We start from the raw sequence: 12,528 nt of genomic DNA on the forward strand, positions 1-12,528 counted from the left end.
TCCCCATTGAGCTTGGAGCCCAGGGGGGGCGGAGCACAACCCTGAGATGATGCCCTGAGCCAAAACCAAGAGTCGGGCACTTAACTGACTGTACCACCCAGGTGCCTCTATTTTAAATTCTAAAATATTGAGCATCAAGAAATAAAGTAGGAGAACAAAACACCCTGAGAATGTTAGAGTTTTTAAAAAAAATTAAAATAGTTTGACTGGCTTTATAAACCCCATTAGAAATCAGGTCTTAGAGATTAAGGTTTTTGTACCACATTGTTAGGCTAAGGGAGAAGAAATCAACGAAGGGTCTAAAGGCAAGGATGACTTGGCTTATAATGAATGAGAATCTCTGAGGGCAGAAAAGGGACTTTAAAAAAATATGGTAGCGCTGAGCGATGCCTTTAGTAATTTATGTATTGCACTTGGCTGCTGTTCTTCCAGTCTCCCTTGCGGCTCCCACATTGAGGCTGTTCCCACCCTTCCTGTGTCCCTTGAGCTGAGCAGGCACTTCCTGTCCTGTTGGAAATGAAAGTTAGAGGTTGGGGGTGGTGTGTGGTATGTGTGTATTTACTCTGCAGATTGTTAGTCCCGTCTGTCCCATTATCAGAGCAAAAAGGTGACCAGAAAACTAGAAGAGAGACTGGGGCTTCATTTAAGGGAGGATTTGGGCTTAAGTTTTGTTGTGGCAAAGGAGACAGGGTTAATTTGTGTTTTGAGAGAGTATCTGTGATGGCAGAAGGTGACCTGAAGAAGGGATTTGAAGGCTTTGATTTTACATCCCTGTTTCATTTGGATTGGTAGGAATTACTGGGTATTGTTCTTGAATTTTGGTTTTCTACAAGTTTCTTATTAAGGCTACTTCCACAGGTCATTACTTTGGGAAACTGAGGTGAGTGTTGTCTCAACTGTGTTAGGTTCTTCTTGCCTAAGAACTTTGTATTTTCTTCTCTGTGAAGGATATGCTTTTTAAAAGTAATTTTTTCCTACAGCTCAGAGACAACTTGAAGCAAACATTCCAACTCTGTGAACTTCAGTTTGGGCATAAATTCCAGGTTTGGTGAGTAACTCTTAATTGTTTCAGCTTCGTAGACCTTGAAGACTAGAAAATGGTGGGGTAAAGAGTCAAACAAGATAGCTTACAGTTGTTGAAGAAACTGCTAGGTAGGCAGTTTTACCTCAGTAAAGCTGGGAGGAAAGAAAGGAAACCATTAGACACCAAATTTATGACATAGTCCAGTTTGATAATTCCTTCTTAAGTATGAAATCATGCCTGAGGGAATCTGGAAAGGAGTGAGAGACATTAGCCCATCGGCGTGACCCAAGATGAATAGAACTATCTAAGGATCTGAAACTAGTTACTTTCCATACTCTGTCTCAGCTCTCTGGCAAGCTCTTCCGTTTGTTCTTTCTTCGGGCATGAAGACCACTGTTAAGTATAAAGTGTGGGAAAAGTCCTGAGCTCATCTCACATATTCGTTCTCAGTATAGTTGTCCTCACGTGTTCTCTGAGGCAGTGTGTCCCAGTGGCCCCTTTAAAATCAAGCTTGAAAGCTGTTTCTAAATCTTCTAGCTCTAAGGCAAAAAAAAAAAAAAAAAATCCTCAGTGTCTTTTCAGAGGAATCAGAACTTGCTCTTATTGGAAAAGGGGTGGAGTTGAAAGGGGTAGACCTAAGAACTTTTCTTTCTGCTTTAACTACTAAGGCTGTGAAAAATAAAATAACATCTGGGGCATTAGGACCCAGTGGAAGTGCCTCATTCAGACTCTCGGTTAACTTCTCTCCGTGACGTAAACAAGCAGCCCTAGCTCATTCTCTACCCGCCCCCCCATTCCTCTCCCTCTTGCTCCTTTGCTCCCCCTTTCTCCTCCCCCTCCCTTTTCCCTCTCATTTTCTCTTTCCCCCTCTCTTCCCCCTCCCTTTCCCTCTCCCTCTTCTCTCTCTCAGCTCCCTTACATTAAAGAGAAAATGCTGCTATCAGTGACTTCCAGGCCTGGGATTTCGACTTTTGGCTATAACAAGAACAACAAGAAGGTAGGGAAAAGTGCTTTTTTGGAATCCAGCGACTTCCTTTCCTGGGGATCCGGGAGTGCCCTTGGCTTTAACATTCTTCCTAAGAGGGGATCGGAATTCCTCTCTCCACTCAGCGCCTCTCCCTTTTCCACCACTTCTTTCGGCATCTTTTTCTCACCTGGTTTTGAAGTTCCAGCAGTTTACAGTCCCTGTGTGTGAGGCCTGAGAAGGCAGGGGAATTAAAAACAAATCAAGCTTGTAAGTTTGTATCTTTGTGAAATTAAGTTAGTTTGACTTCCTGCTGATAATACCCAGTCTCCACTGGGATAATATGTCATCTCAAACCCTAGTCCCTTGCCCACTCCCTCCAAGGTTATTTTTATCTTTTTGATGAACTGTTTCTACCCCCCACCCCCGCCCTTCCTTTCTGCCCACTCCACCAGCATTATCAGGTAGCTGAAATATATAGTCTGTGAAATCACAACAGCTTCATCAAGAACTGGGTATACTCTTCTAGACTAGGTAGAGACCCTACCTCACCCAGCCCATAGGGAAGGAGTCCTAAGAGAGATCGTACCTTGGAATTAAGGCGGAAAGCTCTGTGATTCTTTGGGTTCTGCTGCTGAGCTGGTGCTTGGACCTCTGCTGATAAGCCAGGCTCAGCAGGGATCCTTAGAGTCTTTGTGATTAACCCACAGTTGCCAGAGAATTGTGGTATGCTTGGGAGCATGGGCAGTCAAATGAGAGGTGGATAGTCATGCCCACATTCACCGGAGACTATCCTTGACAGTTTCTTGGCATTTCAGGGCACACAGTGCTGATTAGGAGGAACTTCATACTGTAGGAGAAAGACCCTTTACCTTCTCTCTTGGCATATAGCTGTTTGAAGAAAAAAGATGCCATGGATGTGTAGGGATCTTTTGCCCATCTGATGGAGTGTTGGAGGGTTTGGGAAGGATTCCTGCTGCTGCTTTCTCATGTATCTAAAGATACTATTATAGGTAATTTAAACAAAGTATCTGATCAAGGCAGTGGGGAAATGTTTAGACCCACAACACTTAGTGTCAGTTTATAATGGTATTCATTCTGTTTATATCCTTAAGAAATGAGTCCATATATGTTTGTTGGTTATCAATAATACACATACACATATGAATATATAATTTTGATAGAACTTTTTAAAAGATTTTATTCATTTATTTTAGATAGAGAGCGCATGAGTTGGGGGGAGGGGCAGAGGGAACAGGAGAAGCAGGCTCCCTGATCTGCTGGGGGCTCCATCCCAGGACCCTGAGATCATGGCCCAAGCCGACGGCAAATGCTTAACCAACTGAGCCACCTGGTCACCCCCAGAAAGATATTTCATCTATTTTTATTCCTTTCAAAATTTATATAGTACTATATGAAACTTAATTTTTTTTTCTTCAAGTCTCTCAGGTTACCTAGACCCATTAAAATAAAGCAAAAAGAATTCCAGAAGTTAGTTTTTTTCCTCCTAGGGGTTTCATGTATTCAGTGCTATCTAAAATATTCTCGCTGTCTTCACTCCCTTCCCATCTTGTAGTGTAGGAAACATTTAACCAGCTTCTAAATCTAGGATACCATAGGGGACAAAGAGGTATAGTTGTGGACTAGGATTCAAATCTCATTATCTCTTCTGATAACTTGTAAGGTTTGAGAAGCAAGCAAGAATTGTGTGGGTTCTTACAGGTCAGTGTTATGATGACATCACGACTCCTTGTGTGTATATATAGGTTGGTGAGTAGTGGATATACTTAAAGCATTACTATGTTGCTCTTTGTCTTTGTGTTGACATGTAGTGCTTAATGTGTTTGTTTCTCTTTTAGGAAGAGTGTTTAGATGGTTTTGTTCGTGTAATTTGTAAGTTTTTACACTCAAGGTTACATATTTCACAATGTTTTAAAACATTTTATTTATTTGAGAGAGAGAGAGCATGCATACAGAGGGGAGGGGCAGAGCAAGAGGGAAAAAGTCTCAAGCTGACTCTGCGCTGTGTGTGGATCCCAATTGCAGGGCTTGATCCCAGCACCCTGAGATCAAGACCTGAGCCAAAACCAAGAGTCAGCCGCTTAACCAACTGTGCCACCCAGGCGCCCCCAAGGTTACATTTTTAAAATAACTTTTGTTTTTAGTAATAAATTTAAGACATGCCCATAAAAAAAGTAGCATAAGGGGGTATATAAAATAAAAAGTTAAGTCTTCCTTTCCTGTCCTAAAGTTCCTTACCCAAATCCTACCCCTCAAGGAGAATAACTCAATAACTCAAGCAATTTGGTGTATATATCCCACTAGACTTTTCTATGACAAGGTTAAGTTTTAATTTTGACATTGACTTATTTGCCATTTCTATTAAGAACTCAGTTTTTCTAGTAGATCAAGTCTATGTGATAAAGTTCTTGGACCTGTCCACAATGTTTAAAAAACTGAAAGAAAGGACAATCAAAATTTAAACTTTTGAAAAATACAAATTCTAAATATCTGCTTTTATTGTCTGTCCTTATGTAATCCAAAAATCTAGATATAATAGATTTGTAGAGATCTGCTTTCTTGAAGGAGAATTTTTATTTTTTTAATTTATTTTTATTTTATTTTAAGATTTTATTTATTTGACAGAGACACAGCAAGAGAGGGAACACAAGTAGAGGGAGTGGGAGAGGGAGAAGCAGGCTTCCCGCTGAGCAGGGAGCCCGATGAGGGGTTCCATCCCAGGACCCTGGGATCATGACCTGAGCCGAAGGCAGATGCTTAACAACTGAGCCACCCAGGTGCCCCGAAGGAGAATTTTTATATCATAATTTACTGTAGTCATCACTTCTAGTTTGTGGAGAAGTAATTACCAGTGAGCTCACAAAAGCTATTTATACACCAATGTTATGACATTTTTGAAAGTGTATTAATTTTATTTACTTGACTTTAAAAAGTAGGGTTGTTTTATTTTGAAGCATATTTGTATAATTCACTTGTCAGGGAAGTTGTTACCTGAGGAGTCTACGGCATAGTTTTCTTGCTGTTTTTGACAGTGGTAAATATAGGAATGCAACCAACGAATGTATAATTCCTAATAAAGGCAGATTCTTTCTCAAGATGGAGTGTTGAATATCCATTCTTTTTTTGGCAGTCAAATAGTCACAGAAAGGGGTAATGTGGATTTCAAAGACTGATTTCTGCAACATAATGTAGTGCTTGTTTTAAAAACATCTGTTTCAATGGCCTTCAATTACTCTCTGGCTCATTTAAAAAAATTAAAATAAAAAGATCAGAGTTCTAGGGTCTCAACACTTTCAGTGCTTCAAAGAGTTGCCTTGGTGGAGAGATTTGAGTATAGGTGAGACTGAAAGAGGAAATGTTTGGAACTAAAGGAATCTCAGACGTGTAAAGGGCCTAACCACGCCTTCCCTGACATCATCTTCCTGGCATGTGTTATTATAATTTAACTCCTCAGAGCATCAACAACTATTTCCTGTGGGAAAAAAAAAAAGAGAGATTGTGTTAACTTGGAATAATTTGCCTTGCCTAACCTATTTTGCATAAATTTCTATTTCCTATTGATCTTAACATATTGAAGACCAGTGGGGGAGGGAGTTGGAAGCAATGATGGGAGTAGAACTGACTGGTGGGTATTGTCAGATCTTCACTCTTTGAGAAGCAGGAGTTACGTGAAAGTTTTAAGTATTTACTCAGGAGAGAAAAAGTGGGAAGCAGTGCTATAATTGTTTATATTCTTAACAGGGAAGGATGATTTTTGTGTGTTTACAACATTTTCAGCTAATTTCCATCAAATCAAACTTACTTAAAGCAGAGGACTAAGAACTTTTAGGTCTAACATCTCTTGACTGGGGGCAGCTATTCTGTTGTCTGTAATAAAGGTGACTTAGTTCATTAAAGTTTAGTGGTAATGTCTTTCCTCTGATCCCTCCTTTACCTTTTGAGCCCTACTACACCAATTTATGCACTCATTACTGATTATCTTCACAACTATAATAGGTATCCCACATGATCTCCTTGCCTCCTAGTTCTCCCTGCCTTGCCCCAAATAACTTTAAAGGACTTTTTAAAAAGATTTTTTGTTTGTTTATGATAGAGAGAAAGCAAGAGCAAACATGAGAGCAGGGGAAGGAGCAGAGGGAGAGGGACAAGCTGACTTTGTGCTTAGCATGGTGGCCGCCCTGGGGCTTGATTTCAGTACCATGAGATCATGGCCTGAGCCAAAAAGAAGAGTCTGTCGCTTAACTGACTGAGCCACCCAGGGCCCCCCCCCCCGCCATAACTTTATATTTGCTGCCATGACAGTCTCCCAACATCCCAGCAGTCAGTCTAGTGCTGAGCATTTCTTTTCTTTTTTTTTTTAAAGATTTTATTTATTTATTTGAGAGAGAGAGAATGAGAGATAGAGAGCACGAGAGGGAAGAGGGTCAGAAGGAGAAGCAGACTCCCTGCTGAGCAGGGAGCCCGATGTGGGACTCGATCCCGGGACTCCGAGCCGAAGGCAGTCGCTTAACCAACTGAGCCACCCAGGTGCCCTAGTGCTGAGCATTTCTTGTATAAAAACATTTAATTGCTATATATTACCTGCTAAACAAAGCCCAAACCCTAGCCCAGTACCCACTATTTATCCAGCCTTTCTTTTTTTTTATTTAAAAAAATTATTTTTATTATTTAAAAGATTTATTTGACAGAGAGAGAGATCGTGAGAGAGAGCACAAGCAGGGTGAGCAGCAGGCAGAGGGAGAGGGAGAAACAGGCTCCCCACTGAGCCAGGAGCGGGATGTGATGCAGGGCTTGATCCCAGGACTCTGGGATCCTGACCTGAGCCAAAGGTAGATAGATGCTTAACCGACTGAGCCACCCAGGTGCCCCTTAATTTTTATTTTAAATTTTTTTTAAGTGGGCTCCGTGCCTGGAGCCCATTGCGGGGCTTGAACTCACAACCCTGAGATCAAGACCTGAGCTGAGATCGAGAGTCAGACTTAACTGACTGAGCCCCCCAGGTGCCCCTATCTGGCCTTTGCTTATCTTCCCCACCTACCCCCCTTGATTCCATTACTTACACTGTGCTTTACCCAGTTGTCTTACCTGCAGTTCTCTGGATATACCCTTGGATTACTGGTCTACATTTCTAATTCCATAAGAAAATATGCTGTAAGACAGAAAAATACAGACAAGAAACAGGATGACATAAAATATAGATTAAGAGGTCAGATGGAATTATAATACAGATGTGCAAGCCATAGAGTTTTATCCTGGAAGATGAGGACTGAAGAGTACCCATTGATTTTTTTTTAATTTATTTTATTTTTTTTAAGATTTATTTGTGAAAGAGTGTGGGGAAAGGGGCAGAGGGAGAAGAGGGAGAGAGAATCTCAAACAGACTCCCTGCTGAATGCGAGGCCCGATGTGGGGCTCGATCCCATGACCCTGGGATCATGACCTGAGCCAAAATCAAGAGTCAGATACTCAACTAACTGAGCCACCCAGGCGCCCCAATACCCATTGATTTTTGTCACTGAAAAGGTGGTTGGCAATTTTGACAAGCAGTTTCAGAGTTGGTAGCAGAAGTGAGATTATAGTAGGTTGATGATTATAAGAAGGTAATGAAGTATAGGTGATGTGTATAGACTAATCTTTTAAGAACTTTAAGATGGAGAGCGGAACCCAATTAAAAAATGGGCAAAAGATATGAATAAGTATTTCTTCAAAGAAGATCCACAAATAGCCATGAAAAAGGTGCTCAGCATCATTAGCCATCAAGGAAATGCAAATCAAAACCACAATGAGATACCACTTCACACCCACTAGGATGCCTGTAATCAAAAAGACAGGTAATAACATGGAGTAATTGGACTCTTCATACACTGTGGGAATGTAAAATGGTGCAACTGCTTTGGAAAACAGTTTGGCAGTTCTTTAAAAGGTTAAACCAGTCGGGGCACCTGGGTGGCTCAGTCGGTTAGGCTTCTGACTTCGGCTCAGGTCATGGTCTCGGGGTCCTGGGATCCACCCTTCCCTCGGGCCCCCGGCTCAGTGGGGAGTCTGCTTGTCCCTCTGCTCCTCCCCCTCCTGCTCTCTCTCTCTCAAATACATAAAAAAATTAAAATTAAAAAAAAAAGTTTAAAAGTCCTAGGTATATATCCAAGAGGAATTAAAACATGTCCACACAAAAACCTGTGCACCAGTGTTTATAGCAACATTATTCGTAATAGCCAAAAAGTGGAAACAACCCAGATATCCACCAACTGATAAATGGATAAATAAAATATTCTATGTACCCATACGATGGAAGTTTTGGAATTTTATTCATCAATAAGAAGGAATAGAATGCTGACACATTCCTACAAAATAGTATGAAATGTCCAGAATAGGCAAATCTATGAAGATAGCAGATTAGTGGTTCCCTAGGTCTAGGGGAGAAAGGGATGGTTGGGGGAAAATGGGGAGTGTCTGGAAATGAGTATTGGGTTTCTTTTGGGGTAATGAAAATGTTCTAAAATTAATTATGGTAATGGCTGTGAAACTGTGACCTAAATGCCACTGAATTTATAAGTGGGTTAATTACATGGTATGTAAATGATGAATCAATAAAGTTGTTATTTTAAAAAGATGGGGAACAGAGAAATGAGATGAAGGCAGAAAGAGGTTGGGGGTGATAGCGAGAGCATTTTCTTTAAAGAGGGGAGATATGGGAGCCAAAATGTAAAAAGAATCATGGTGAGTTCCTTGATACTTATTTTCCAAATATATATGTTCCTATTCTTGTTCCTTCTCTCTGATCCTTTTGTTTTTGTTGTGCCTCAAGTATTCAGCCTCTCTGCTCCTTTGTTGTTGTTGCTGTCCCTTCCTTTTGGAATGGCCTTTCTGTTTGTTCCCTCCACCCACATTCGTTAAACAGCTCCAGCAAGCTAGGCCCTGGGGCTAAGGCGTGATTGTGGCTGTTCAATAGCTCACCTTTAAAACCATCTTGCAAAACCCTATCTATCCCTCAAGTTAGCTGAAGTGTTACCTCTTCTATAAAGCTGCTTCTAATTCCTCTACCTCTCAGCCCTCAAGAAGACTTTTTTTCTGAGCCTCTTTAATATTTTGTATTTCATATATGGTTACTTATATAATTTTGCATAGTTTTGGAATCAGGTGATTGTCTTAGCTTCATTGGAATATAAACCTGTAAAGGTTGAGACAGTGGCATTCAGTTTGTTCTCCAAAACACCTGATAACAGCTTCTTCTTTTTTTTTTTTAAGATTTTATTTGTCAGAGAGCGAGCACAAGCAGGGGGAGCGGCAGGCAGAGGGAGAAGCAGGCTCTTCTATGGGACTCGATCCCAGGATCCTGGTCATGATCTGGGCTGAAGGCAACCGCTTAACTGACTGAGCCACCCAGGCATCCCTTGATAACAGCTTCTTAAGCCTACCTAGTAGACACTGAAAAATATGTATTCTTTTTTTTTAATAATTTTTTATTGCTATGTTAATCACCATACATTACATCATTAGTTTTTGATGTAGTGTTCCATGATTCATTGTTTGTGCATAACACCCAGTGCTCCACGCAGAATGTGCCCTCTTTAATACCCATCACCAGGCTAACCCATCCCCCCACCCCCCGAAAAATATGTATTCTAATAAATGTAATTAAGCTAATGTTAGGCATTAAATTAAGGTTAAATGAAAGAAGGCAGCATCGTATATTCTATACAAATCATGAAATATGGAGTTAGATCTGAATTTAATTGTGGCTTTTGTGAATTATTAGCTGTGTGGCTAGTTGCAAGTTTCTTAGGCTCTCTGACCTTGAGTTCTTCATCTTAAAATACATATACTTTATTGGTTATTTTGAGAATTGGTAATATTTGATGACATTATAATCATGCATCAGCATGTATAAATGGACTTACTATTTCTTTTCTTTTCTTTTCTTTTTAAGTAAGCTCTATGCCTAACATGGAGCTTGAACTCATGACCCCAAGATTAAGAGTTGCACGTTCTACTGACTTGAGCCAGCCAGACGTCTTGACTGTTATTTCTTTTATCAAGAAAAGCCTTTTTTCTTTTAAGATTTTATTTATATTTATTTGAGAGAGAGAGGAAGGGAGAGAGCACAGCAGGGTAGGGGGCAGAGGGAGAGGCAGGCTCCCTGCTGAGCAGGGAGTCCCAACGCGGGACTGGATCCCAGGACCCCGGGATCATGACCCGAGCCGAAGGCAGAGGCTTAACCGACTAAGCCACCCAGGTGCCCCCAAAAAAGCCTTTTTTCTTGATGCCACTTCTTCCTCCAGCTGCTGTCGCATTTCTCTTCTTCCCTTTACAGTAAAATATCTTGAAAGAGTTGTTTATTCAAGATTTGTATATACTTGCTCTCATTTATTTCCTTGCATTATTATTGTTTTATTATTTATTTATTTACTTTATTTATTTGACAGAGAGAGCGAGCACACAAGCACAGGGGCAGCAGCAGGCAGAGGGAGAGGGAGAAGCAGGCTCAGCAGGGAGCCCGATGCAGGCAGGATCCCAGGACCCTGGGCAAACGCTTAACCAACTGAGCCAACCAGGCGCCCCTTCATCCTACCCATTTTTTAAGTGTACAGTATGTAATAGTAATTTATTACATTTTTGTGCAACCAATCTTTAGAATTCTTTTCATCTTGCAGAACTGAAAGCCTATACCCATTAAACAATTTCCCAATTTCTCCTCCTTCCAGTCCCTGGCAACCACTGTTCTACTTTGTGTCTCTATGAATTTTCTAAGTATTTCATATAAGTGGAATCACACAGTATTTATCTTTTAGTGATTGGCTTATTTCACTTAGCATAATGTCTTCAAGGTTCATTCAAGTTGAAACATATGTTAGAATTTCCTTGCTTTTTAAGGTTGAATAATATTACATCACATATATACCACATGTTGTGGTTCATCCATTTATCCATTCAACCCGAGTGAGAGACACTTGAGTTGCTTCCATCTTTTGGCTATTATAGATAATGTTCATGAACGTGGGTGTACAAAGATCTCTTCAAGACTCTACTTTCTGGGGTGCCTGGGTGGCTCAGTCGTTAAGCGTCTGCCTTCAGCTCAGGTCATGATCCCAGGGTCCTGGGATCAAGCCCCGCATCGGGTTCCCTCCTCCGAGGGAGGCCTGCTTCTCCTTCTCCCTCTCCCACTCCCCCTGCTTGTGTTCCCTCTCTCGCTGTGTCTCTCTCTGTCAAATAAATAAAATCTTAAAAAAAAAAAAAAGACTCTGCTTTCAATTTTCTTGGGTATATTACCAGAAATGGCATTGCTGGATCATATGGTAATTCTATTTTTAATTTTGGGAGGAATCATCATGTTGTTTTCCATAACAGTTGTACCGTTTTACATTCCCACCGGCAGTACACAAGGGTTCTGATTTCTCTACATCTTTGCTAACACTTACTTTCTGTTTTTTTGATAGTAGCTATCCTAATGGGTGTAAGATGGTATCTCATTGTGTTGTTGTTGTTTTGTGAGCCCTATGCCCATTGTGGGGCTTGAACTCACGACCTGGGTATCAAGAGCCTGGATATCAAGGGTTGCATGCTGTACTGACTAAGCCAACCAGGTGCCTCTTTTGATTTTGATTTGCATTTCTTTAATGATTAGTGGTATTGAACATCTTGTCATATGCTTCTTGGTTGTTTGTATATCTTCTTTGGAGAAATGCCTGAATCTTTTGCCCGTTTTTTAAATGGGATTGTTTATTTTTTTGTTGATGAGTTGTAGTTTGGATATTAACTCCCTATTAGATATATGATTTGCAAATATTTTCTCTTATTCTGTAGGCTGCCTTTTGACTCTGTTGTGTCCTTTGAACACAGAAGTTTTTAATTTTGATATCGTCCAACTAATCTATTTTTTCTTTTCTTTTGTACTTCTGGTTTTTTTCTGTGTGTCTTTGGCAAGAAATTGCCAAATCCAATCTCATGAAGCTTTTCTCCTTGTTTTCTTCTTCTTCTTCTTTTTTTTTTTTTAAAGATTTTATTTCTTTATTTGAGAGAGAGAGACATGAGTAGGGGGAGGGGCAGAGGGAGAAGCAGAATCCCCACTGAGCAGGGAGCCTGGGGTCTGGATCCCAGGGCCCTGAGATCATGACCTGAACCAAAGGCAGCAGATGCTTAACCAGCTGAGCCATCCAGATGCCCCTCCAATGTTTTCTTCTAAGAGTTTTAGAATTTTAACTCTTGTGTTTAGGTATTTGATATATTTTGAGTTAACTTTATATATAGTATTAAGTAATGGTCCACCTTCATTCTTTTGCAGGTGAGTATTCAATTTCCCAGTGGCATTTATTGAAAAGACTGTCCATTCCTCATTGGATGGTCTTGGCACCCTTGTTGAAATCATTTGACCATATGTTCAAGGGTTTCCTTCCTTCCTTCCTTCCTTCCTTCCTTCCTTCCTTCCTTCCTTCCTTCCTTCCTTCCTTCCTTTCGCTTTTATTTATTTGTCAGAGAGAGAGAGAACTCACAAGCAGGGGGAGTGGCAGAGGGAGAAGCAGGC

At 40.7% G+C, this 12,528-nt stretch overlaps 1 protein-coding gene across 2 annotated transcripts in view; it reads left to right on the plus strand.

Moving 5' to 3' along the window:
- Positions 1 to 524: 524 nt before the first annotated feature.
- RBMS2 (RNA binding motif single stranded interacting protein 2) overlaps positions 525 to 12,528 on the plus strand; it is a 65,307-nt gene continuing 53,303 nt past the window's right edge. Inside the window, exons 1-3 of one of the 2 annotated variants that reach the window (XM_028110918.2) lie at positions 525 to 880; positions 981 to 1,048; positions 1,935 to 2,021. In XM_028110918.2, coding sequence (XP_027966719.1) covers positions 1,956 to 2,021 — 66 coding nt within the window. In that variant the 5' untranslated portion in view covers positions 525 to 880; positions 981 to 1,048; positions 1,935 to 1,955. The remainder of the gene's footprint in view (positions 881 to 980; positions 1,049 to 1,934; positions 2,022 to 12,528) is intronic. The other variant, XM_028110919.2, reaches the window with a different exon arrangement.

The sequence above is a fragment of the Eumetopias jubatus genome, unplaced genomic scaffold, assembly GCF_037043125.1.
Source record: "Eumetopias jubatus isolate StellerSeaLion01/CBP00866 unplaced genomic scaffold, mEumJub1_p1.0 scaffold_8, whole genome shotgun sequence".
Lineage (NCBI taxonomy): Eukaryota > Metazoa > Chordata > Mammalia > Carnivora > Otariidae > Eumetopias > Eumetopias jubatus.